Raw genomic sequence first — 27,992 nt, 5'->3', positions numbered from 1 at the left:
GCAATAACTGGATTTTTATTAAATAATTATCAACATCCATCAAACACTCTGAAGCTGTCTTCAAAGAGCAAAAAATTTTGGGGACAGCTCCTCCATACCCAAATTCCCACCAAGGTACTGCAGGTAACAGAGTAACCTTGAGGTAGAGACCACAATAGCTTCTTGCTTCATAATACTAAGGATGCAGATTTTCTCCGGACACGAAGATAATTTCTTGCCTCATCATGATCTTGCTAAATTACACAAGAATGAAAAGAATTGTGATTTGAGGTGATGCATCTCTTAAAGGATATAGATGGGCAACTCAATCAATTACTCGCTCTCCAGTGGCAAAGAAGTTCCAAAAGAATGAGCTGATAACATACAAGATTGCTGTCAGGGCCAGAAAAGCTTGGAAAGATCCTAAGCATTGTATGAAGAACCCTGTTCCAATAGTACTCATGATAGCTGCCACAGTCCCTGCAGTGTTTGCAATTCCTGTGCACAAACAAAGCTACAATTTAAAAAAAGAACTTTTGTCTGCACAATGTTTAAAATTTTCTTTAATACCTCCTTCAATAGATCCCTTTACCAAATGATAGTACAAAAAGGTAAGTGAGCTTTGTTTCATAATATTTTGATGAAGAGTTGATCCTGATACTTGAAATGGCCACAAAGCAAGACTTGTGTTGAACAGTGCTTACCATGAAGTACTCCGGCATATCTTGGTGCTACTTCCTGTGATTTGCCACATGCAAACTCAATTATGAGTGTACATCACATAAACAGAGCAACCACTTAGTTAAGAAGGAAACATTTAAATAATCTGAGCAAATTTTGAAGAATTGAGAGTAGGAAAAAACCTGAAAATTTACAAGAAAGCCTGCTTGGCTGAAGGCACTTAGGCCCACAGCAGCAGTGAGCCATGCAGTAGCTATGCCTGCGCTTGGTGCAGCACACACTCCAAGAAGCGCAAATGCTGGTCCGAGGAAACCAATTGACTGCGATAATTGATATTAAAGTTCATCAAGAAAAGTTCTTTGATGCTTCACAAATGCACAATCAGTATAGCTAACCCACACCCTCTCCTTGTCACTTCAAAAATTAACCCGAGAGTTTTAGATGGGTAAATTTATGTTGATTCAAGACTTCTGAGTTGTATTGCTTGGCTGTAAGTATTGATAAATAGTATGCAGCTATGCAAATATTGTGTTAAGCCATACCAAAAGTGCATTAAAACTACAATTTAATTACTGAGTGTGGAGAGTAAAATAAGGCCAAATAACATATATTTATTGGGCTTTAATGGTTATGCCTGCTTAGGTGAATCCAATAACAAGCTCCACCTCATTATGCATGAGCAAAACAAACCATGAATCTCATAATTGTCTCAACTACCATGTATGGTAAGACCTAACTGCTACAAGACCACATCTGCAACAGTCAACCATAGTGTCTCCTTGCATAAACATACGGTCTCACTCATGCATGCATATTCACCAGCTCACTTACATCCACATTGGGTTACATTTATATAAAGAACCTTGTACTGAGATTCAGAATATAGACTTGACTTTCGCCATTTCAAATTATCTATTTCATGTTATTTCTTGACTTCCATAACTTGATGTGTCTTGCTGATGGTATCAAAGCATGGTCTTACGCTTTTTGGGAGAGAGAACGGATTTCGAGGTTTCCAATTTGGTTATTTTGAAAGATTGAACAAGATCCAAATTTGAATCTTGGTCGCATGATGAAATTACTTAAAAAAAAGTCAAAAGGTGTCAAGGCTTCGTAGTCACAAAATGAGATACTGAATCAAACAAATGGAAGACTACGAGCCACCACTGAAAAACATAGCTCATTTTCAGGGATGCAACAGTCCTACTGTGGATAATCCAGCAAACATCAAAGTTTACGGGACCAACCCCTTGTGGATGAATACTGACGTGAACACAGCAATAGTATTGTCATCTTATGGTTGTTATATTATTTTGCTGCAGAATTGTGTTATGCCTACTTTACCTCTCTATTTTTTCTCATTTATTAAATATTTGTGCACATGCTTACTGATCGCACATGTGACTGTTTTGTGCGAATTGATGTTTCCAGACTTCACACACCCCTTGTCGTGGTGGCTACTTTTATGAGGGTAGCCATAGCTAACACTTCTTACTGGGAGGGAAGCGAATGGAGGCTGCGGGTGCGCCCCAATCAGATGTGGAACAGCGAGAGCTGGTCTACCGCTTGGCGCGGGGCGCTGGTCAGCACGGGCCGGTGCGATGGGACAAGAGCGGGCTTTTGATGGCCTGCCTATGCCGTCGTGCCAGCTGAGGCACGAAGCGCACGCCACTCGTGGTGGGCTTTACACGCCTGCGCGCTCGAGGCGTTCGCATTCTGGGCTTTCCATCTGACCCGTCTTGAAACACAGACCAAGGAGTCTAACATGTATGCGAGCCGGTGGGTGGCAAACCCATGGAGGCGCAAGGAACCTAAGAGGTGGGATCCCCCCCGCGGGGTGCACCATCGACCATGATCTTCTGTGAAAGGTTTGAGTGGAGTGTACCTGCTGGGACCCAAAAGATGGTGAACTATGCTTGAGCAGAGCAAAGCCAGAGGAAACTCTGGTGGAGATGATGTGATATGATTATATTAAAGTCTCTTGAGGCCCTTCAAGATCTATAGGATTGGTGCTCACTATCAACAAATAGTGATCTTTTACATTAGGTGAAAGAAAATATTGTAGACTTGGTATGTAGATAGTACTTGTTGAGCTAGTTTGCTCAATGCTTTATAGGGAATCATTTGTCTGAGTTTTGGACTCTGGGACAGTCAATCACACAGGGATGCCCTCTCAGTGCTTTGCTCTATGCTATTGCTTCTCATCCTTTGCTTCTTTATATGGATCATTTGGTTGATACTGGACAGCTTGTGGGGCTACAGATTCCTAGCTCACGGCCTTTTATTGCACAGGCTTATGCAAATGATTCTTTCTTCATGCCAAAGAATTGTCCTCTGGAGCTTCGCTTATTGATGGATACCCTTTCTGATTTTGGGTTGGCAGCTGGTCTAAATATTAATTTTCAGAAATCAAAACTCTTGCCTCTCAAGATTTGTGACTGGCATGCTCTTCTTTGGCCAGGTCAAATTATTCATCCTGAGCACATAGTAAGGCATTTGGGTTATCCAATTGGCTGGAAAATCAGCAATAAGCAGCAAATGTCTTGGGTATTCAACAAAATTCAAGACAAATTAGAATATTGGAAGATCTCCACTTGGCCTTTGCATGTTTGGCTTCGAATTTTCCAGTCCATTGTTTTGGCTTATGTCTAGTTTTAATTGCCTTTACTACATTCATCATCTCGAGATCTCTCTTCTTTTATGTCTCAAGACATGGAGATTTTTTGGAAAACTAAACTTCATAAAAAAGCTTTGAGGTTGCTCAAAATGGACCTGCTTTGTTCTACAAAGATGCCTGGAGGTTTGAATATTCTAAACATCAAATTTCATGTGTTGGCAAGAAAGGTCACTATGCTCAGGACTTTTTTTCAGCAAGAGCAGCCATGGTCTATTATGTTGGCAATTTTGTGTGGCCATATGCGCACAAATGCTTACGGGCATTGGCTCACTGATCCATGGGAAGTAGTACTTAGCAAGTTTCAAGGCAAAATACCTGGCTGTCCATTTTCTACTGCCTTGATTCAGGATTGGAAGCAGGTGCTCTCTCACATCAAATGGTCTCCCCATCCTTCGTCTATAGCTTCATCTCTTCGACTGAAAAGCCTTCATTGGAGTGCTGTTTTTTACTCTCCTCTTGCTGTACAACAACCAATCAGAGCTTACAATCTCATGAAGTTGGGCATTCGGTTCATTGATGATGTAGTAGATATTTAGGGGCATATTCTCTCTTTTCCAGCAGCTTGTCAACAATACAATCTTGGGATGCATCATAGACCCATATGGAAAGTTATTGTAGATCTCTTACTCCCTTTTTTCCCAATTCCACCATTGGCAGTAAGAGACAGGCTTCAAGATAGGCATCTTCAATCTTCAAGTCCAAGCTTATCCTCTCAACCTTTGCATTTACTGACTTCCATACAGGCTTATAGATTGATTTTACCTCCTCCATGGATTGCTCATCATGCCAATTCTCTTTGGCATCTGAATAAGTCTTTATCTTGGTGGAAAGAAAACTTGAAATTAATATGGAAGCTGAAAATGCCATTAAAGCAGAGACTCTTTTTTTTGGAGATGCATTGTTGGTATTTTTCCAGTGGGAGTGAAATTGGCTCAAAGAAGGATTGCCTCTCCTCTTTGTCCAAGATGTCACCATGCTCCTGAGAGTATTTAGCACTTATTGTGGTTTTGTTCATATTCCAGAGACCTTCTGGACAAAATCACCTATCTTTTATCTCTTAGATTTCCGACACACAAGTTTTCGAGGTTTTTCTGGATGTTTGGCAGATTACCAGCTCCTTTGTCCCAATACAATACCCTCTTTTCTTCCATTGGATCAGATATTGGGCATTGTGGACTCTCTGGCTTCAACGAAATCATACATTCTTGAATTCATCTCTTCAGCACCCTTATGAGTTCTTCCAGGCCTCATTGCGGCAATCCTTATATGATGCCTTGCATGAGGAGGATTTGGATGTCTATTGCATTGAGCTTTCTTTTACTGTTTCTGATGGATAGGGCATTGGCTCTTTTCTGGAGCACTACCCTGTTGTAAAATGGATGTTTCATAATATAATGTTCTTAGTTTCACACACAAAAAAAGTGTGTGTGCGCGCGCTGAACTCTCTATACTGAAAGAAATTTTGTGTTAGATGGATAGCTTGAGGGATCAGCCTAACAATTTGTTTCCCATTTAGCCAGAAATCAGATATCACCTCATTACCAAGTATTGTTAAAGGGATACTATTACATAAAGACTACGAAAGACTCTACTTGTCTTCAAGTGTGAGAAGCACAGGGATTGGTGTTCCGATGTATTTCACAAGCTGTTAAACGAAGGCTCAATTTTCTCTTGTTGTGTGATACAGAATTCATTAGTCAGTACAGAAACTGATTGTTCTATTTTGATCTTAAGGGACACAAACTGAACAGAATGTATCCAATTTTATGGCCCACAACTCTTTAAAACAAACAGACTCCCTTCCAATTTACAGGGACCCGTTTGTGCCTGAAATAAACAGAATGATGAACGCATTGTACAGCCTGAAATCCTCACCTGCATTACTTTCCGCACTGTGGTGACACTTAGACCAGAAACAATGAGAAAATCTGAACAGGTTCCTGCAATAAAGCCAAGGGCTGCCATCATTGCCCAGGGTAAGGCACTAAACCATGCCGCTTCCTTCAAGTTCACACCATATACCTACATAAGGGTACCAAAATTGACATCAGCATATCACACTATTAGAACATACTTTTTGTGTTCCTCATAAAATTGCCGGAAGACTCTAGCCAATTCACTCACATGACTACATTGAATACTTACTGTGTTGAAATAAATGGGCATCCATGAGAGGAGAACGAAATATCCCTGCAAAAAGAAACAAATATGTGGAGTGATTGTAAACAGGGCTGACAAACAAGAAGAAATGTCAAATGATGCAAGGAATCTAAAAATAAAATAAAGCATGATACACAAAAACAGACGGACAATAGGAGAGTTCCGCATACTGATGAAAGATGCATAAAAGAGTACCCAATTATTTATTACATGCATACAGAGCAGAGTCTGTCAGATTCAAGCTGACCCATTGATTGTGAGAAACATAAACGTTCCATAACATCTAAGATGGACAAAATACCACATTATCATGTGTATCTTCCTTTCCTTGGTCCAAGATATTGGGGTGATGGGAAAGACTACTTCATAGTTCATCAATACTTTGGACAGTATGCATGAAGTGAGCACCTCCTCACCAATGGACTTCCCAGAGGGGCTTGACTTGGGGCTGTTTAGACCTTGGCCTGGTCTCCCCATGTTCATATTACCAATTACATGACACCAACACATCCATGATGGATAGTATCCATGCTGGCACATGGCCAGGCTCCCTGCGACAACTCATTCCAAGTTCTATATGTCTACATTTCAAATTAAAGGCTTGGAGTAGATCTGCCAACTGTGAGTTTAAGGTCATGCCTAGGTTCAAAATCCGCAAGTTGCCATCAAGCCTTGAGAGGGAGCACCAGGTTCCATGGCATGCTGGCTCCGGGGTTTTCAAACCATACTCACAAGTGAAGAAGGAAATCTTGTAGATAAAATGGAACAAGAGACCACATAACACAAAAAGAATCACAAATCTGAAAGTACAAAGCTGAATCAACCCACCAAGAGGACCAACAACTATAGCCCAAGAACTATAGGACTAAGGTTCCTTGCTGTAGGTGAACTTCCTATGTGTTATTTCTCCACCGAACTGCTCCTTTGAGTGCACAATGCTAAGTGGACAAGTGCAATCCAAAAAGGTGGAGGCCTGCTTATAGGCCCCAAGCCCTAAAGGTGCTGACTCTACACTTGGCAAGCTCAAAAGCCCCTTGGGGAACCTTTCTGGGCGACCATGTGTGTTACCTCAGGTTGGCATTCGTATGGATTGACATGTGTCGCATGCAGAGTGGCACACTTATGGGCTGCCATATGGCATCTATAGACATCCTGACTAGGACACCAACGCACAATTTAGAGCATCTAATAATCTCTTGGCTATGGTATCCGATCGGTATGCCAACTGGTGCAGCCAATCACGAGAGCAAGAGTTATGCTTTGTCATGAACAGAATCTTAACAGCCCTCTGTGATCTCATAGCTGTCTCACAGAGTATTCTAGTATCTACTACATGGTAGGCTATGGTCTCTAATTGATAACATGGTCCACAATGCTTCCTACACTTATGCACCTACAAAGACCAAGGTAGCCTGTAACACACTGCACTTAGGCATGTCCATGTTATTGTACAGATGAATGTAAATGTATTTTTCATGTATGTATGTATATACAGACATATGTATGTACATACATTATACAGATACAAACACGTAGATGGATCTAGGAATACACCCAAACTTATCATGTAAAATGATGTACTCTTTGACCTAATGAAGTTCCCACATGGTTTGAAACCATTGATTCCATCATAATAGCACAGCATACATTTCTACCATCGGTGATTTTGAGTTTAAGTCAAAGTTCAGAGGTGAAGTGCAATGTTGGTAATTCATCATTCTGAAGTAGTGCTAGCACTTCAAGGAGAAAACTTATTAAAAAAGCAGTCATCTCTTGATCCAAGCTACACCTACTTGTGAAGACCAGGAAATTTTATTTAGTCTCTCCCAAACAAACACTTCTAGGCAAACAAGTCTACAAAATGAGCTGGTAGGGCAACACACCACTATAAAATGAGCTGAGAGGGCAACACACCACTAAGATATTAAGTGTGATCAGAACTTGTTTCAGATACAAATACTGTAATTTAGAGCTTGGCTAATCACAGAAACATCCTTGTTAGACACACTTCAGCAATTTAAAAACTTGGTAAGGCGACAAAAATTAATCTCTGGTGTTTTCGTGTTAACTGGTGTTCTCTTACCCAATTATTCATGGAATTCGCAATGATAATTGCCCAGCAGGGTAGCTTTTTGAAAAGTAGACCAAAAGGTGGCAAACTCCCTCTGCGATTTTCTGTTGGCCCAATGCTGGGTTTTGTGAAGGCCTTGTTTTCTTGCTGTATGTACTGCAATTCATCTTTACCTATGCTTGGATGGCTTTGTGGATCTTTTGAGATGAAGAAAAACCACATAAGGAGCCAACCAATACCACTGAGCCCAAATGCCGTGAAGGGCATGTAGACACCAAATGCAGCCATAAGAACTGGTGTAGCCAACAAGCCTATCACACTGCCTAGGTGAAAGCCTGCCATAGACAGGCCTACTGCTGTAGCTCTTTCAGAGCGAGGGAACCACCTGGCAACAATTAGTTTGTCTTATTTAGAGCCCAAGGAGCCACATCCTATGAAGACATGCAAAGTGTGTAATGCAGACTCTCTCTCTCTCTCTCTCTCTCTCTCTCTCTCTCTCTGTGTCTCTCTGTGAATACACGCTGGTGTGCCTTTAAATCATCCAGCCAAGAAGATTGTCAGAGATTTAGAATAGCAGCAGGACTACAATGAAATCTCCAATGACCTCACTCAAGGAAAAGCTTCGATATTTGAAGCACATTCGATGACATGCAATAAATTCAGAAGAATTGCAATTTCATCTAGCTGAACATGCTTCTAATAACTCCTGCATCTAGGTTACCATACATCTCTCCCTCTCTCTCACTCACGGGAAATCAACCTGATGGACAGCTATGCAATGCAGAAATATCTTGGGGAGGACATCTCAATATTCAAAAGGAATTTAATATGCAAAATAAGGACCAGCTCACATGCTCTAGAAGTGGACAAGGGTAGATGGATACGACCCAAGATCCCAAGGGAGGACAAGATATGCAAAATCTGCCCTACAGGGGAGGTAGAAGACGAGCAGCACATACTCCTAAAATGTCGAGCATATGCACACATAAGGGAGAACCATGGCAACAATAGTTGTAATCTGAAGAATTATTGGAACAGCCAGCCCACAAGTTTGGAAGCTACTTAAAAGGAACCTTGGAACATCGCAGCCAAATTCTTGGACTAGCACAGAAAATAGCCCAGCGAATACTCACAATGTAGAAAGATTTGGGAGACTATTGCAATGGACCACTATTTAATTTAATAGTGGTCACAAATCCCATGGATCCTAAGGGTCTCAAAAGGACTTTAATACAGTCATATCATATCATCTCTCTCTCTCTCTCTCTCTCTCTCTCTCATTCACACATGCACACACACACAGAGCCAGCCACGCAAACATCCATCTTAAGGAATTACGGACGCTACAGTAACAGTGTCATGATGAAGGAGGTCGAATTTACATGGCTGCGGCCCTGGAACTACAGCCATACAGCTAATCAATCACGTAAAAAATCTGAAAGTGTCAATGTCAGTAAGAACTCTGTCATGTAAGAAATCTGCAAGAGCAGGGAATCTGAAAGAGCAGCACCATGAGTTCCAGCAACAAGTCCAACAGCACTGGGGAGGAGGAGTACGCTTCCCAAGCCTCACCACCACAAAATCCTGCAAAGGCCCTAATGTCAGTTTCTGCCATGATGGCTATGTTGTAGACTATGATGCAAATGCAACAACAACAGTCAAAGGGTCTCTTTACCCGCATGGTTTAGCTCCAAGAGATGCGGGATCATGGAGATCAAGAGGCCCAAGAAACTAAGGAGCACAGAGATCATGAGCAAGCCCCCAAGGACGCTAAGGCTCAGGAAGCCAAGGAGCTCAAACAGTGTGTGAGGCTAAGGAAGCCAAGGAGCTCAAGGCCCAAGAAGCCAAGGAATTCAGAGAGACCGAGGCTCGAGAAGCTAGGGAGAAGGAAGAACGGGACCGGCAACTTCTGATTTCTCTACTCTAGCCACTTGGAGGTGAAGGAAGAGTATTTTCCACAACCCTAATGGCATGAAGTACTCGGCTATAAATCTCCTCGTCTCGGATGATGATTTAGAGACTATATGGGATTGTAGTAAAAATGCTCCTAAACATGGGAGATGGTCCCTTACACGGTGTTATAATGAAGCCGTGAAAGAGATTGCACAGTGCATCTGGGAGATGATTTTTGCTAGGAAATTTTGCTCTGAAATTCCCAAATACTTTGCAAAGATGCTATATGCAAAGTTTGTGCTTGGGCATGAAGTGGACTTTGCCTCAGTCACTCGAGTACGCGAGGATCCACGTACGCCAAGCGCCAGACCCGTGGTAGTCGAGCCTCCACAAAGTGTCGGCAGTCCAGTCTCAGGTGAATATAATATTTAAATATGTCGATCATTTACTTTCAGGGTTTTTTGAAGAATTCCAACCCAACATCAATTGATAAGTTTGTATGTGACTTTATTGAATGTGTAGCCTCTGTCACAAGTGAAGATCTCTATATGAATATCAAAGAGGGAGCTAGACAGGGAGCACATGTCGAGCGAGATGTCACATTTATGGTTGCCACTGTACGAGATGCAATAGCAGAGCATCGACGAGTGTTGCAAGAACTTGAGCAGGTGAGAAGCGACAATGAAAGATTCATGCACTATTATCCCAAACCGGCCAGCGGCTTGATATCGACAATGCATACACAGAGATGTGCATAATAGCAAGCAATTAGCCCGTGAAAGCTTCTTTTCCTGGGAAGCTGTAGCGAGAGATAGACTATCCTCAATCTCTCTCCTGCTCAACACTAACTGTAACTGACAAATGATGCACTCGATGTGAGTGAGAGAATCTAAGGGAGAGAAATGTAGTGGACCTCCGAAGAGGAATACAAAACTGAAATGTATGAATGCCCAAAGGGATCAATACAACTGTATGGAGGGGCTGAAACCCTCACTGCAAAACTGGAAAGAAACTAGACTACCTAGAAGAGGCGAATCCTCACGAGATCCTTGTAGAGGCTGAGGCACCCTGTGGACTGCTGCGAGGAGACTAGCTACTGCTGCACTAAAGGCTTGAAGGCCAGAGGTGGGGATGAGAAATGAAGGCCAAGGGGGCTGCTTTTATAGGCTCCCTTGGGTCTCAAATTGACCGACCAGCAGCTTGCCGCCCACCAACCAGTCTACTCCCTGTTCACCGACCTTCTGCTGCTGCTCACACGACAACCGACCCTGCTACATGGCACTTGCTGACGTTGCTGATGTGGCGCTTGCTCTGTATGGTCTGCTGAGCTGGCTACTGCTTGCGTGATAGTCCACGTAGCAGCTGGCTGACATGGTAATCCACGTTGCCATGTGTTGTGTGGACAACCCACGTGGTAGTCCAGCATGCCACGGGCTGAGGATGCTCGTAACATCCCCTTTTGCTGGAACTCAAACTAAGGCAGAGAAAAAGCCACCTTGTACGCTGCAAGGAGGTCTAGATACTTCGTGAATAGATCTTCTTCCACCCAGTGTGCTTCATGGGATCCCCTATGCTTGAATTTGACTGCACACAAGCATTGTCGATTGCTTGTTCCTCTTTTGAACCAATGAAGTAAAACCTGATCCAGTTCCACAATATTGGCCTCATCAACTATTTCAGATTGCTCCACATTTGGTACTGTCGTTAGTGCCGGACCCACATATGGTTTGAGCCAAGACACATGAAATAATGGACCCAAGAGTCTTCCAATGTCCGTAGGTACCATTGGGGCAACCTCTTCTACTTCTCAGTGGGAGGAGGAACTGGAACTGCTTCTGGAACATCCTGCTCTTCCTCAGTATCTTGTGGAACATCAGCTTCCGATTTCGCCACCTCTTGGATGGTCACCCTAGGGCGGGGTGGATTCGGGGGTTGAACAATCTCCTCCTCCTCAATCTGAGGCTCCTCCTGGGGTTCAGATCCCTTTTCCTCGAAGACAACATCCCGACTGATAAGGATCTGCTTCTTTACTGGGTCGAAGAATCGATAGACCTTGGATTCTTCGCTATACCCAACAAAGATACATTTTCTGCTCCGGGAATCAAGCTTGGTCCTCTTCCTTGTGCACATGCACCCATGCGTTAGAACCAAAAATGCGAAGATGAGTGATAGAGGGCTTCTTACCATAAAATGCCTCATATGGAGTCTTGTCCTTGACGGCCTTCGTCTTGGTCCTGCTGAGAATGTGTACGGCTGTATTGATAGCTTCACTCCAATAGGCTTTAGAAAGGTTCCTACCTCGGAGCATAGCAAGCCCTGTCTCCGTGGTGGTTCTATGCTTCCTCTCAGCTACCCCGTTTTGCTGAGAATTATGTGCTGTGGTGAGTTGTCGCTTAATCCCATGCTTGCGACAAAATGTGTTGAACTCATTTGAGGTGAATTCTCCCCCCCTGTCTGTACGGAACGTCTTGACATCCTCCCCTATCTCCTTTTCAAATCTGGCCTTCCAGTCCTTGAACTTCTCGAAAGCCTGTGACTTTTTGGCCAAGCAATACACCCAGGTCATTCTACTGAAATCATCCACAAAGAGAAGTGAGTACTTGGATCCTGCCCACGATGCTGTAGACATTGGGCCACAAATGTCGGCATGAACCAACTCAAGAGGTTTGCTGGCCCGAAACGAGGCCTCTTGTGGGAACTTGTCCCTGTGCTGCTTGCCTTCTAGACACGCCCTATAGACACCATCCTTGCCTATAATTGGTGGAAGTGCATCCACCATCTTCGACTTTGACGTTTTTTTTGTCCATCTGACTTACAGACAGTAAGTTCTTGCAAAGGTTGGGTACATAAAGTACTCCAGAGATATCCTTCTCCTTACCTGCGGTTGTAATGAAAGGAATGCTACCGATGCCCTTCACAGGACATGTCCGGCTATCCCCGACAGAAACTTTGGAATCTGGGTGTGTACTTTCCATGGTTTTGAACTAAGTCTTTCTGTTAGACATGTGCTTTGACGCACCACTGTCAACATACCAACCCTCTTTCCTTCACTGACTACATACGCTGAACAATGTTCACTGATTAAAAACAACTGTCCGGTCGTCACATTGGCAGAATCATTCTTAGGCTCTTCTTTGTTCCTAGCTTCTCTCTTCCGCTTCTGATCCGCCTTCTTCTTTCTTCCGCTTCTGATCCGCCTTCTTCTTTCGGCATTCTTTGATGGAGTGGCCAAGCTTTTTCACAGTAATAGCACTTCATTTTCTTCTTTCGGTCAACGTCCTCTGACTTCTTGAACTCCTTTGGCTTGCCTTTTCTAGGCTTGTCTCTGGCCACTAATGCCTTCTCGTCGGTTTGCGTAAAGAGTTTCTCCCGAGCCTCCTCCTGAAGCAGGAGTGGGCCAAGCTCTTCAAAGGTGATTGGCTTAGTCCGTTGACCCGCAGTGACCATAGCCACAAAACTTTTAAAACTCCGTGGCAACTTGTGGAGTGTGAGCAACGCCAATTGACTCGAGTCCACCTTCTGACCAACCGCTGCGAGCTGGTCCCGCACGACTTTCACCTTTGCCAGATGGTCATGCACACTATCACCCTCATTCATATCAAGATTATAAAGCTGATGCTGAAGAGTAATGATACGGGCTGTATTATCGGTTTCATACAGCTCCTTTAGTATGGCCCACACCTCTGAAGACGTCTCTGCCAACTGGATATGAGGAATCACAGCATCTGCTGTCGTGCCAATTAGCATTGCTAAGGCTTGAGTATCCCTCTCCTCCCACACATTGAGTTCATCCGCATCTGCTTCAAATAAAACTTCACCTCTTTTGTCCACAATGTCCTCCGGCTTCTCCTCGGTCCCAATCACTATCTTCCACAGCTTCCGTGCCAACAGATGGCTTCGGATCTTGACTTTTCAGATTGAATAGTTCGTCCCATCGAGCTTTCCAGCTTCACCAAAATTGGGAATAAATGAAGAAGGAAGATGACTGGAGAAGGAGGAAGGACGAGCAGTGGGTGTAGAGGCTTCTGAATGCTGATCCATCTCGGTGAATAGCAAACTGAAAAACTGAAGCAAAAAAGCTATACTGACCTCCCGTGCTAGCCTGAGCTGAAAACAGAATCGCCTTTCTGCCAAGGGACTCCTTCCTTCAAAGAGTGCTTTGATGAAGAAGAGTTGAGAGCCTATGGCTCTGATACCATGTTAGAAAACAAGAGGGAATGAATCACTCAAACCTCCACCCAAGATCTCTCCAACTCTTACACACACTCAACTCAGATAGATGATCACAGATGCAACAAACACTCTCTCAGAAATAAATATGGACGGAGAGAGAAAGAGAGTATATTCATCCACCAAATGGTGGGCACAAAAATAGCTCCAAGGGAGCAATACAAAACACAGCAAAGTGCTAGAGAATATTGATGGACTCTCTCTCTCTCACCAACTGCTCCAGATCTGAGTGTTGAACACAGCCTTGGAGAGGGGCTTTCAGTCTTGCACTGGATGCTGGAATGAATGGAGGAGTAGGCCTTTTATAGGCACTGCCTAGGCCCCTTGAGTTGACCGACCAGCAGGGTCGGTACCCTATCTGGTGGCCGACCACATGGGCCCTAGAAAACCGACCAAGGTTGGCCCTAGAAAACCGACCAAGATTGGCCCTGGTCGGTGGCCCTGGTTGGGCCGACTTGGCTAGCCACAGGCCCTTATTTTAGGGCGCCCTGGGCGGCCAGTCAATGCTGCTCCTGGTGCCTCTGTGTGAGGCCTAGAGCCCCTTTATTCCTGCTCTTGCAGATTGCAACCAGCCCGTGTGCTGGTTGCCTATGATGCCGGCCTGAGTCTCTCTCTCTCCCCAGCCCTCCTACCTCTCACTGCCCCTTGTCCCCTCAAATCGGGGGCTCATAGGTGGGCACAGTGAGTTTCTAACAAGATCCCCTATTTGGGACTACTTTGTGTAATATAAAAACAAAGGGATTTCACCCCCAAAAAAGTGTGTGTGTGTGTGTGTGTGTGTGTGTGTGTTGGCAATTTTGTGTGGACAGATGAGCACTAATGCTTATGGAGACTGGCTAGTTGATCCATCGGAAGTAGTGCTTGGTAAATTGCAAGGTAAAATCCCTAGTTGTCCATTTTCTAATTCCTTGATTCAGGACTGGAAGCAAGTACTCTCTCACATAAAATGGTCTCCCCATCCTGCTTCTTTAGCTTCCTCACTCAGAATGGAAAGTATTCATTGGAGTGCTGTGTTTTCCTCTCCGCTTACTGTTCAACAACCCATCAGAGCTTACAATCTTATGAAAATGGGTATCCGGTTCATTGATGACGTAGTAGATATGCAAGGAAATATTCTCACTTTTCCAGTAGCATGTCGACAATACAATCTGGGGATGCATCATAGACCCATTTGGAAAGCTATTACTGATCTCTTACTCCCTCTGATTCCGATTCCGACATTGAATGTCAGAGACAGGCTTCAAGATTGGCACCTTTGGTCTTCAAATACAAGCATATCCTCTAGGCCTTTGAATTTATTGACTTCTATACAGGCTTATCGATTGATATTACCTCCTCCCTGGATTGCCCATCATGCTAATTCTCTATGGCATTTGAACAAGTCATTAGCCTGGTGGAAAGGAAGATTGCAATTGTTATGGAAGTTGAAAATGCCTTTGAAGCAACGACTCTTTCTATGGCGATGTATTGTTGGTATTTTTCCAGTAGGGGTGAAATTGGCTCAAAGAAGGATAGCTTCGCCCCTTTGTCCAAGATGTCATCTTACATCTGAGAGTATTCCGCATTTACTGTGGTTTTGTTCATATTCCAGAGACCTTCTAGACAGAATCTCCTATTTCTTATCTCTCAGATTCCCAGCTCACAGGTTCTATAGGTTTTTCTGGATATATGGCAAACTATCAGCTTCTTTGTCACAGTATTCTCTTTTCTTCCACTGGATCAGATACTGGGCCTTATGGACCCTCTAGTTACAGCGCAATCAAGCATATTTGAATTCTCCACTTCAGCAGCCATATGAGTTCTTCTGAGCCTCATTGCGGCAGTCTTTATATGATGCCTTACATGAGGAAGATTTTGGATGTTTCTTGTATTCAGATTTTCTTTCACTGCTTTTGATGAATAGGGCTTTGGCCCTCTTTTCAGCTCTGCCCAGATGTAAATGAATGTTTCATAATCTAAGTATCTTGGTTTTACAAAAAAAAAAGTGTGTGTGTATGTTGGTGTGTGTGTAGTGTGTGTGTGTGTAGAGCTTCTAGAGCGTGAGAGAGGAGGTCGACGCAGAGCCAGGTCCCCGTACAGCTCCCCTTTCCGTCCGTACTTCTGTACGGACGCCGTACGGTTGTATGGCATTGTACGCACAGTTTCGGCCCATCCCTGCGAAGCCTCGTCTGAACCCGCTGCTGTTCATCTCGTCGTCGAATTTTTCCTTCTGAACTTCCCTCCGTTCGTCCGTACCTCCTTGCCTCTTCCGTACAGTATCGCCCCTTCGTGTCCCGTCAGCCTCTTTTTTCCGTACATTTCTATCTATCTTCTCTGTGTCAGTATACCATAAGGTTCAGTCATCTTTTCCGTATCTCCGTACAGGGCCTCCGTACGTCTGTACATCCCTAGCTCCTCCGTACAGCTTAGCCCCATCGTGTCCCCTCAGCGCCTCTGTTCCGTACAGTTCTGTCAGCTCCTCCGTGTCAATATTCCGTACACTTTTGTTGCTTCTCCGTACATCGCCTCCATGGCAGAAGCAAACAAGTATTATGTCAAGAGAGCACTCTCTCCTAAACCCAAACGACAATCAAGGGAAACCTCTCCCCCCATAGCTCCTTCATCTGAAGATGCTTCCTATGTGTTTGATATGTTGAATGAGGATTTTCAACAAAGTAGAAGGGAATGGATTCAACCTGCTCCGGAACTCACTTACAAAATGAAGTTGCCTTCTCTTATGCATCCTTTGAAAAAGCTCTCTCAAACTGCAATGATCATCTTTTTCCCAGGCAAAATTCCCTCTACTAATGATGTGGGACAATGGGTGAACTCTCTCCTAGGTGGATGCTATGTAGAAGGAGTCTATTTTGCCTCCAGAGGATTTTATGAAGTACATCTTTTGGATGCCTTAACAAAACAAAAGATGTTGGAAATGTCTCCTTTATTTTTTGGTCGACAAATGGTGCATATCATGCCCTGGTCCCCTAATAAGGACTATCAGAACCTCATCAAGCATCATTGCCCTGTATGGGTTGAAGTGGTTGATTTTCCAGATTACATGAGAACAGAGCTTCCAGGTTTAGCTATGACATTGGGACAAGTGATCTGTCCTCCTCGTCCCACAGGTAATAAAAATTGTTTTTGCATCTTGTGGGATACTGATAGACCAACCCCCTCCTCTATTGCAGTTGAGATTGAGGGTGTTAATTTGGGAAAGAAATATTTCACTTTAAAATGGGGCATTTTTGCTGGAGCTTGTTTTTCTTGTCACAAGTTTGGGCATCTTGCTTCAGAGTGTCCCTCTATCCTTCATCCACGTCCTCCAGTAGCTATTCCTCTGCCATCTAATAAAGGAGGTCAGAAGACATATGTGGAAAAGATTGAAGCTAAAGGAGCAAAGCCTTCAGTTCATACAGGGAGCCAGGCCAATTCAGCTCAAAATAAGGATAAAGGAAAAAGCAAGTTAGGGGAAAATAACCCATCTTCTCATGAGGGATGGCAGACTGCAAAGAAGACGGTGCCCCTCAAACAAAGACCTCTCCAATCTCGTAATTATGATGCCTCTGCTCCTTCTCCAGGACAATCTTCTACCTCTCCAAGCAACCCCATCTCAAAGGCATGGGTTAATGCAGTCAAGAAGGGCCTTCCCCTTTGTGAAGAAGATGATATTATCATGGAATTGGATGCTGAGGGTCAGCAAGACCCTGTGGCAATGGCAGAGGCTTGAGGCCTCCTGTTCTTTTTGAGGACCGAACATCTCTTGTATATATTTTCATGCGTGCTTCTCTTAAATGTTTTTCCTATAATATACAGGGCCTCTGCAACCAGAATAAATGGAGGCTTTTATGGCATTATATAAATACAACTCATCCGGATGTTGTGTGTCTACAAGAGCATAATCAGCATTTTTTGGCTGGCCAGCATGGGTTTTTTTCTGGATATGATATATTTTATTCAGGATCTGAACAATTCTCTGGGCTGTGCATTTTAGCCAGACATGATCTGCAACCCTGGATAGCATATAATGATCTTGGTGGACGATGGATGATTATCCAATGTATGATTAATGGAGAGATTTTTGAAATAGGATCTTTGTATGCTTCTCAAAATTCAGCTTCAAGAGCTCAAATGTGGAACTCCATCAAGCAATATCCTTGGTCTTCAAAAGCACTACTTTGTGGTGATTTCAACAATTCTCCTCACTGGAAGGACAACACTACACATAAATCCCATATGCTGCCCTCTGAAATCCAGCAATGGGAACATATGACATCATCTCTTCAATTTGCAGATTTATGGACAGCAACTCACCCATCAGTTATGGGATTTACATATCATCATAATGCTTTCACAGAATATTGGGCCAGGCTTGATAGATATTATCTCATTCATGCTCAGCAATATGATGAATATACATGTCAAATGCGGACTGATTATTCACAGCAATTATCTGATCATACTCCACTATGGCTCATCCTTTCTTTTGGTATGCCTCTGGATGACTTGCAGCTCTCTTCAGTCAGAAATTTACAGGTCAATCAATTATATCTCTCTCATGAAAATTTCCAGCATATGATCAGATTGGCTTGTAGGCCATTGCTTTCCCATGCTCAGGAGGATCTGGACTTTGCTTGGACCTCTTTCATACATCGTATTCAAAATGTCATTAAGGAATATGGAAGATGGTACATGGCAGAAACCAGACAGCATATCCAGTGGGCAAAATCATACAAGCAGTATTTGGTACAGACTAGTCATCAAAGATCTCTATCTGATTCTGAGCAGCATTTATTGTCTTGCGCTTCCTCCATTATTGATGCCAATGATAAACGCACGTTGTCCAAATGGCAGATCCGGGCCAGAGCTAAACCTATGCTAGATAAGGGCTGTTCCTCGAAATCTTTTTTTCGGAACTTACATGCACATAGACAAAGCCAATCTATCATGAGGGTCAAGAAACCAGACGGCCTTTGGACCCAGACTCTATCTCAGCTAGAAAAACAATGTTTGGATCATTTTCAGCTTCTCTTTTCTCAGCCATCTTCTTCTACACCTCAGGTTATTTCAGCCCGTAACAGATTTACTGAGTTTGTTTCTCCTATTGTCTCCTTGCAAAAAGCCTCAATGCTGGAAATGTCTTTTTCAGATGTTGAATTGGATGACGCTCTTAGGCATTTGGGTAAACATAAATCCCCTGGCTGGGATGGTTTGACGGTTGAATTTTTTGAAGCCTTTTGGCCTGAACTGAAGGGTCCAATTCTGCACTTTATAAATGTAGCCTGGCAGCATCAACATCTTCCCTCAGCTTGGAAGCATGGTCTGGTTAAGCTTGTGCCCAAAAAACCTCTATGTGAGACTATGGATGACTGGAGGCCCATCGCTTTGATGCCGGTTATATACAAACTGATTGCCAAAATGTTGGTACATCGGATAAAGGATATCCTTCATGAAGGCCTTCATCCCAGGCAATATGGTTTTGTTCCTAGAAAGGCACATACATGACAATATCTCTAACACTATCATTGCAATGGAATATGCAAAATATTCAAATCAAGATGTGTTGGTCATGCAGGTGGATGTGGCGAAGGCTTTTGATATAGTACACTGGGATTATGTTTCTCAAATCATGTTAAAACTTGGTTTTGGGCCAAAGCTAGTTAATGTCCTATATTGGCTTTACTAAGATTCCACTGCACAATGCTTTATAGGGAATCAATTGTCTGAGTCTTGGACTCTCGAACGCTCAGTTCGACAGGGATGCCCTCTCAGTGCTTTGCTTTATGCCATTGCTTCACATCCTTTGCTACTTTATATGGATCACATGGTTGATACTGGACAGCTAGAGGGGCTTCAGATTTCTGGTTCACGGCCCTTCATTGCACAGGCCTATGCAGATGATTCATTCTTCATGCCAAAGAATAGTCCTTTGGAGATTCACCTCTTGATGGATACCCTTTCAGAATTTGGGTTAGCAGCTGGTCTTAAAATTAATTTTCAGAAATCAAAACTCTTGCCTCTCAAGCATTGTGACTGGCATGCTATCTTGTGGCCAGGCCAGATTGTTTATCCGGAAAACATAGTAAGACATTTGGGCTATCCAATTGAGAGTACTTGCTTCCAGTCCTGAATCAAGGAATTAGAAAATGGACAACTAGGGATTTTACCTTGCAATTTGCCAAGCACTACTTCCGATGGATCAACTAGCCAGTGTCCATAAGCATTAGTGCTCATCTGTCCACACAAAATTGCCAACATGATAGACCAAGGCTGCTCTTGTTCAAAAAATGTCTTGAGCATAGTGATCTTTCTTGCCAACACATGAAATTTGATGTTTATTATATTCAAACCACCATGCATTCTTGATGAGCAGAGCAAGTCCATTTTGAGCAGCCGTAAAGCTTTTTTATGAAGCTTTGTTTTCCAAAAAATCTCCATGGCTTGAGACATAAAGGAAGTGAGATCTCGAGATGACCAATGTAATAGAGGAAGATAGAACTGGACATAAGCTCTAGAACAATAGACTGGACAATTCGAAGCCGTACATGCAGAGGCCAAGTGGAGATCTTCCAATATTCTAATTTGTTCTGAATTTTGTTTGCCACCCAGGACATTTGTTGCTTATTCACATAGAATGGTCTCCCCATCCTGCTTCTTTAGCTTCCTCACTCAGAATGGAAAGTATTCATTGGAGTGCTGTGTTTTCCTCTCCGCTTGCTGTTCAACAACCCATCACAGCTTACAATCTTATGAAAATGGGTATCCGGTTCATTGATGACGTAGTAGATATGCAAGGAAATATTCTCACTTTTCCAGTAGCATGTCGACAATACAATCTGGGGATGCATCATAGACCCATTTGGAAAGCTATTGCTGATCTCTTACTCCCTCTGATTCTGATTCCGACATTGAATATCAGAGACAGGCTTCAAGATTGGCACCTTTGGTCTTCAAATACAAGCATATCCTCTAGGCCTTTGAATTTATTGACTTCTATACAGGCTTATCGATTGATATTACCTCCTCCCTGGATTGCCCATCATGCTAATTCTCTATGGCATTTGAACAAGTCATTAGCCTGGTGGAAAGGAAGATTGCAATTGTTATGGAAGTTGAAAATGCCTTTGAAGCAACGACTCTTTCTATGGCGATGTATTGTTGGTATTTTTCCAGTAGGGGTGAAATTGGCTCAAAGAAGGATAGCTTCGCCCCTTTGTCCAAGATGTCATCTTACATCTGAGAGTATTCCGCATTTACTGTGGTTTTGTTCATATTCCAGAGACCTTCTAGACAGAATCTCCTATTTCTTATCTCTCAGATTCCCAGCTCACAGGTTCTGCACGTTTTTCTGGATATATGGCAAACTATCAGCTTCTTTGTCACAGTATTCTCTTTTCTTCCACTGGATCAGATAATGGGCCTTATGGACCCTCTGGTTACAGTGCAATCAAGCATATCTATATTCTCCACTTCAGCAGCCATATGAGTTCTTCCGAGCCTCATTGCGGCAGTCTTTATATGATGCCTTACATGAGGAAGATTTGGATGTTTCTTATATTCAGCTTTTCTTTTACTGCTTTTGATGGATAGGGCTTTGGCTCTCTTTTGAGCTCTGCCCAGATGTAAATGAATGTTTCATAATCTAAGTATCTTGGTTTTACAAAAAAAAAAAAAGTGTGTGTACAGTCACACAAGAGAGGAGTGTGTGATGGAGCTCGACGTCTCTCCCTCGTCTGCACCTCCCGCCGTACCGCCTATTCCTGCATACCTTCATCCACCCAATTTGTTCATGCTGCTCTTTTAGTTCACGCTGTTCACGCCGCTCAATCTATTCACGTCAAGCCTTCGTCATCCATTTCACTTCTGCATTCATCTGCTTCAGTTCTGTCCCGCTGCCCTTACCGTTGACTGTTACCTCGTTCCCAGATTCGGTGCCGTTTGCCCCTCCTTCCGAGAATGTCCCTGTTACATATTTCCTTTTGGTAGCGCCACCCGTACTCTTTAATTCCACAAGTACATCCTCCACCCCTTCTTCATCGACTCTAGACTCGGCTGTTCGTTTTCACAGCCGGAAAAGACATGGATCCTCTCCAGCTTATGCCCCTCTAGACAAATCTCCAAAGTGCTCTTTTTCGGCTTTTCTATCTTCGACTTCTTAGAAAGATCTCCTTGATCGTTTATGTGCAGAGTCTTTTCAATTAAATCCTTCTTCGGGATCTCATCTTTCTCGTGCCCTATCCCCCCAACCTATTCTTTCCAGCGTCTGTCAGGCTCAGCAGTTGGGGGTTTGTTTATATTTTATGGGTAGAGTGATGTCAGTTGCAGCCCTGCAGGCTTGGTCTTCTTCTGTAGTTGGTGCTAGTAAAATCACTTCATTTATATTTTTGGGAAAAGGATTTTACTTTTCTCACTGTACAGATATAGAGACAGTTTTTCAGTTGGTGGGCATGGGAGGAGTTCGTGGTGCAGGACACTTTGCGATGGTAATGCACTGGGATCCTCTTTTCGATCTTGCACAGTCTCTGGTCCCACCACTGCCCAGTGTGGGTCTCTATCAAGGACTTGCCAGCTCCTTTTCTTCCACATATTCACTCCCTGGCGGCCCTTCTTGGTAGAGTGCTTTTTATTCCTAAAAGCGATTTTTTGCTCACTAGCAGAGATGTTCGGGTTTGTGTGATGTGGGATATGGAGCAGTCTATTCCTGCTTTCTTAGATGTGGCACAGCCTTTTCGGATATGTCTACAATTTGCTTCTTTTTCGAATGCTTGTTATAAATGCAGACAACTTGGTCATTTTGGGAGGGACTGCCCTTCAATTGCAGCTAAAGATTTTTCAGTTTCTCCTCCTGCAGTTCCAGCAACTTCTATTTCTCCTTCTAAGCTACAGTAAGCCAGGCAATCTTCCAAACCAACTAAGGTTTGGAAACGGGTTGAAGAAGCTTCAACATCAGTTTGCCCTCAGGTTAATCCCTATGCTGTTGTTTTAGAAGTTCAGGATCAGCCTACTGTTGAGCAGGATCAGATCTCTTCTCTTCATGATATGGATTCCCTTGCTAGGGAGGGCATCACTCAGGATGATGCACATGTTCCATCAAAGGTTGATGCACAGGGTGAAGCTGTCATGATGTGTCATGATTTATCAGATACAACTCCCATGTCTGAGATTGTGGATGCAGATCAAATACCAGTAAAGGAAAATTTAAAGTCTATTTCTACTCAGACTGCAGATGCTACTTTCACTTTGGACTCTTTTCATCCTTGGTTGAGACAGGTTTTTGATACTGTGGTTCAAAAATTCAGGTTGCCAGCTTATATTAAGAAAATCATAAGGGGAAAAAACAGCTTTGTTTTATTGTGATGTCACTCCGTTACATTACTTTTTGCAAGTCAATAATCTGAAACTAGAGGATGTTTTGTTAGATCCTCCTCCAACTAATATGTAAATTTTATCTTGGTCGCCTCATGAGTTTTTCTCTTTGAGGCTTGCTTGTAAATTTTATCTTTGTACTTATTGATGGGTTTTCACCTTGTTGTGAGGTTTCCCACGTAGAAATATAAGATTTCACTAAAATGTGTGTGTGTGTGTGCGCGTGCGCGCGCACGCGTGTGTGTTTGTGTATGCGTCCTATATCTTATCCCAGATCCTGTCTGATCCAGCTTGCCCACTGCCATGCAGCTTGAATTGTGAGCAAGTCCCTCTGCAAGGCTTTGATACCAATTGGTAGGTCCAAAGGGCCAATAAATACACATGCTAGTCAACATGATTAGAGATGCCCAAACCTCTTGCCTAGGCGCCCAATGAACCCCTCATACCCCACCAAAACATGGACATGGAGATAGAAGGTTCTCCTCCTACTACCCACACATTAGAGTTGTACACAATGGCTAGCACTTAGCTGAGAGTCACAGCCCCTGATTTTAGGCCTCAAGGACGTGAGGCCTATGCCTATACACAAAAGGCACACATAATGCCACATGGGCCTCTGATTAAGAAGGTTCAATACTTAGCCACATGTTGCTGCACGAGCAACACGGCTCTGATATCACACAAAGGGGTAGCACCACCCACTAGGGAAAGCCCACTCCCTAGGCCTCGCCGTACAAGCACAAGAAGCCCTAAAAATTTGTTATGGGCATGCTAAAGGCCCATGGATGTGTGCCTATACTTCACTGAAGTTAAGGCATGTCATGTCAGGGCAGCTACAAGCGCTTCCATACAAAGCCCAAGAGCAGGATGACATGTAGATCTAGATCATGGAAAGGAAAATCGGGCAGATTTAGAGAAAGGGGAATTGCACAGATTTAGAACATCATTGGGAGTGTTTCTATCTGGACAGCTATTGGCTCATCGACACATTGCTCCTGCACTTTGTCGCAGATGTTCTGCGTCTTCGGAGACTGTGCCTCACTTGTTTTGGCATTGTCCGTGCTCTCGTGAGTTTTTTTATCTACTTCGACAGCGCCTGCAAGCAAGATTCCCATCTATTCCGTTTGGGAAGTTCTTTTGGCTATTTGGGTTTCATCCATCCAGACTGGAGTTTCATCTTTTCTTCGTTTGGGTTCGCTACTGAGCACTATGGACGTTTGGGAAGTTCTTTTGGCTATTTGGGTTTCATCCATCCAGACTGGAGTTTCATCTTTTCTTCGTTTGGGTTCGCTACTGAGCACTATGGACTTTATGGACATATAGGAATTGTAAAGTCTTTGGTGATCCTACTTTCTCTCTGTTTGGCTTTTTCAGGCATTCTCTGCAGCAATCTTTCTTTGATTGCTTGCAGACCCACTGCATCGATCATGAGGTCTTTTGGCATATACTGAAATTTTCAGTTGATGTAATTGTAGCACCTTGTTTTGAGGTTGCTACCCATGTAATATAATCAATCAAAGATTTCACCCCCCCAAAAAAAAAGTGTGTTTTCTACGACAATTTTTGACAACGAAAAAGGCATTGGCATATAATACCACCCAGCAATAGAAATTTCAGAGGTATCTCATAATTAGTACGCTAAAATACGCATGCAACTCGGTTTGAACATTCCAAAAACCTTGGGCCTAGGGTGAAAAGGAGCTTTTTGTCTGTCACATAATGGACAATAATTGAGCATATGTGTGCGCGCGCCCTAGGACGGGTATGAATGTAAATGATCCTTTCTCAATGCAAAATGTTTTTCTTTTAAAAAAAAGTGTGTGTGTGTGTGTGTGTGTATCAATGTTCACAGAAAACATTTTTCTCAAAAAATCACAAAGCTTGGGGGTTTCAAAATTTTCAAGGTTTTTCTCGAGAATTTGCAGGTTTTTTAGCTATAATATAACTAAATTGCCTGAAATTTTGCAGATTTTACAAAATTGAGAGAGTCTTTTACAAGTGAAAATTAAAATATTACAGGTTTTCATAGTGTGTGTGTGTGTGTGTCCTCAGTCAGTTGCCCAGTGGACCTGGTTCCTCAGACAGCATACAGAGGACTGCCACAGTGATACCACATTGCAGATCTTCCTCTCTTCCCATGGGTTCAGATATTTAGTTTTTCGTATTTGTCTTGGGTGCGGATACATGCTTAGTGGCTCTACCCATTCAGCTCATTGTATCTAGTTTTTTCAGTCTCATAGACTATTCAATCTTTCGAAGATTTCAATACTCTCTCTCTCTCTCTCTCTCTCTCTCTCTCTCTCTCTCCACAGTGGAAGGAGTGAACATGCCAGACCAATAAAATATAGAAATAGGACAGCAGGGTTTTTCACACGCTACATAAAAGGTTGAGCAAAAATCCATGCCTAAAACTGAGATCAGTACCTCAGGACTTTTGCTACACCAGACAATTGACACGCCATCTGTTCCCTTTTCTTTGAAGTACTTCAACTTGGTGAATGACGTGCGTGGAGACAAAGGAGATCTCTCTCTCTCTCTCTCTCTCTCTCTCTCTCACACACACACACACAGACATAAATCAGAGTGAATTTTGTATGGTAATGTGTTTCAAAAGCTTTGTTGCACAACCACTCACACTCACTTGCACCTCCTGACCAAGCCCCTGCTCTAAGCTGCTTGGTTCTAAGTTTCATATTGTTTTGGGGGAGAGTGTTTTCTCTCTCAGCCCAGCATCATATTCATCCTCTGTGTGGGTTGTGCATGTGCGTGTGAGTGCTATATGTTGATAAGATCCCAGGCAATAATTAGCGAGTCTAAAGCAGCATACTTGAGCCATTTCATAAAACTTTTGCGATAGAAGCTTGCCTGGTTAGCATATTGTTCATGCAAGGCATGGCAACTCCTTCAGCAATTCCCATGAGTACCCTTACTGCAAAGAGCATTCCTAAGGAGTGATTACACGCCCACGGGGTCAAAAATGTTGCCAAGGACCACACTCCAACACCAATACCCATCACTGTCTTGCCTCCATATCGATCTACTAGAGCTCCTCCAATGATAGGAGAAAGCACATATCCCCATAAGAAAGATGACTGCAAGCCCCAAAAGAAAAAAAACGAATCATTCAATAAGTGGAGGCGTTTCCTAAGCATAAATCGATTTTTCAAGATAGAGCACATTAAAGCAAAGAGGACCCCAAAATTTCCATGCAAGCTGCTGGTCTGGAAGTGACTTGGCTTCTAACTGCGGCAAAACAGGGAAGAGGTTTCACATAAGATAGGAAATTGAGAATCTTTTCCATTCGCATTTAATGAAACAATGATCTATCCCTTGGGCGATGGCGCCAGCGGTAGAGAATTGATTCTTCGATGCCACTGCCAGGTTCGGATCTGCATGGTTGTCCTAGTGACAGCCCATGCGTTCCAGGGGATATTAACTCTTGTGCATTCATAAAACGTTGTCTTGCCCCCGATTGCGGCCACTGGGTCGTAGTAAGCTCAGGTGCGTCCCTCAATTCTCTCTTCTTAACTCTGATCTTTAGGATTTCGCACTTCGCTACAGTGATAACTATCCATCAACATTATACGAACACTCGTAAACTATCCTCGTCATCCCCCTTCTGCCCAAGATACGTTTCGTAGAGAATGAGGTTATTATGCCCAAGATATGCTTGGTAACCTGAGAACCTTGCTTCCAGCCATAAGTACTAATGAAAACTGTACCGCTTCAACAATTCCAGTAGTAAAAATTCCTTCTTGAGTACTTTGTCATGCCAAATTTGGTTATCTCCGACACCCATGTTACTCTCCCTTCGCTAGCTCTAACTGCTACTCTTACCGTCCTACAACCTCGCGGTCCTCACCCGAGTCGCTAACGATTACTGCTACGCTTCCTGTTCTACAACGTCATCCGTCTCCCACTCGATGGCGCCCCACTTTCAGACTGCTACAGCAGAGCACTCAAAGGCCTTCACAACCTGAGCTGCGCGAAGAAGCTCTTGTCGTGAGAAGGACCATTTGAGCTCCCATTTTGAATGTGCAACGAATCGGAGTGAATTTATCGAAGGATCTGAAGAGGTGGAACACTTACTTGTACTATTCCTGCAAAACTCGTGCTCCAATTAAACATCGACGCCAAGCGAACAATGGCGACGGACATAACCACCCTGTCAGCATTACACAGGGCCATCGCTAGCGCCACCATTCCTACAACTTTCATTCTCTCTGACGTAAGAAAGGAGACGCCAGTAGAAATACTTTTCTCCGGAAACTCGATATTCGTTCCCAGAGGTATACTGGCGTCTGAGGCTGCTTGCACTCGAGGTCGTTCATGCAACCTCTGTTCGTAGATTCTGGGTGCGGGGATTGCCAAATCCGCCGAGTCAACATTCGAGCCAGAAAGTGGATGGTGAGGCAAGTTGGAAGAATTCACTGAGACGAGTGTTTGTCTGTGATGCACTAGTGGTTTTAAATAATTCGGGGAACTAGGCCAAGCGACTTCTTTTGGAATCGTTCTGAGGAAATGCAGAGAGGCATCGTTCGCCAAGCGTGGAGTGGCAATTCTAGAAGCCACTGGCGATGGAAAACGGGTGCAAGGCAGCATCGACATGCTGAGCTACGGGTCACAAGGCGGGGAGCTGCGGGGGGGAGGTGCTGCGGAGGGGGAAGTGCATTTGATGAGCGAGATGGATTGTGAGATGGAGCAATTGGAAAGGAGCAGATTGGGAGGAAAATGGGCCGAGAGATGCAATGTGAGCGAAGGAGTGGAGGGAATGCAATCAAATTGAAATCGAAGAGGAGCTATGGCGGAGAGGGGGGACTGGAGAAAGCAATGGGAGGGTGGAAAGGGGGAGCTATGGAGCGAATGGAGGCGATGGAGAAGAGAGCTATGGCGAGAAAATTCAAGGAGATGAAGAAGAAGATGAAGAGGAAGAAAAAGAAGATCACGCAAGCTTGTATT

The 27,992-nt window shown here is 43.5% G+C and overlaps 2 protein-coding genes across 2 annotated transcripts; one reads left to right on the top strand and one right to left on the bottom strand.

The window, feature by feature from the left end:
• On the bottom strand, window positions 1-27,992 carry LOC147896390 (putative anion transporter 4, chloroplastic). The gene is made up of 8 exons (XM_087382404.1): window positions 27,123-27,992; window positions 25,899-26,125; window positions 7,581-7,953; window positions 5,483-5,527; window positions 5,213-5,359; window positions 843-980; window positions 684-717; window positions 1-477 (listed from the first exon to the last, which is right to left on the bottom strand). The coding sequence occupies exons 1-8, from the start codon at window positions 27,639-27,641 to the stop codon at window positions 305-307; spliced, it is 1,656 nt and encodes a 551-aa protein (XP_087238530.1). The 5' UTR covers window positions 27,642-27,992; the 3' UTR covers window positions 1-304.
• Window positions 14,501-23,024, top strand: LOC147896391 (uncharacterized). The gene is made up of 4 exons (XM_087382792.1): window positions 14,501-15,245; window positions 22,086-22,214; window positions 22,448-22,561; window positions 22,654-23,024. The coding sequence occupies exons 1-4, from the start codon at window positions 14,501-14,503 to the stop codon at window positions 23,022-23,024; spliced, it is 1,359 nt and encodes a 452-aa protein (XP_087238918.1).

The sequence above is a fragment of the Dipteris shenzhenensis genome, chromosome 12 (assembly GCF_047967505.1).
Source record: "Dipteris shenzhenensis isolate YYH24624 ecotype China chromosome 12, Dip_SZ_1.0, whole genome shotgun sequence".
NCBI classification, from domain to species: Eukaryota; Viridiplantae; Streptophyta; class Polypodiopsida; order Gleicheniales; family Dipteridaceae; genus Dipteris; species Dipteris shenzhenensis.
Note: the sequence above shows the minus strand (reverse complement) of the source record. Positions and strands in the feature narration are given on the sequence as shown.

Bases quoted from the DNA above. Each gene is read 5' to 3' on its own strand.
- LOC147896391 (XM_087382792.1), top strand. From the start codon at position 14,501: ATGAGCACTAATGCTTATGGAGACTGGCTAGTTGATCCATCGGAAGTA. The intron at 15,246-22,085 runs GTATTCCGCATT...CTCACTGTACAG, and splicing joins ATGTCATCTTACATCTGAGA to ATATAGAGACAGTTTTTCAG. The intron at 22,215-22,447 runs GTCTCTATCAAG...TTATAAATGCAG, and splicing joins CCCACCACTGCCCAGTGTGG to ACAACTTGGTCATTTTGGGA.
- LOC147896390 (XM_087382404.1), bottom strand. From the start codon at position 27,641: ATGTCGATGCTGCCTTGCACCCGTTTTCCATCGCCAGTGGCTTCTAGA. The intron at 5,360-5,482 runs GTAAGTATTCAA...ACCCTTATGTAG, and splicing joins TGCCCATTTATTTCAACACA to GTATATGGTGTGAACTTGAA. The intron at 478-683 runs GTAAGCACTGTT...GTTTGTGCACAG, and splicing joins ATATGCCGGAGTACTTCATG to GAATTGCAAACACTGCAGGG.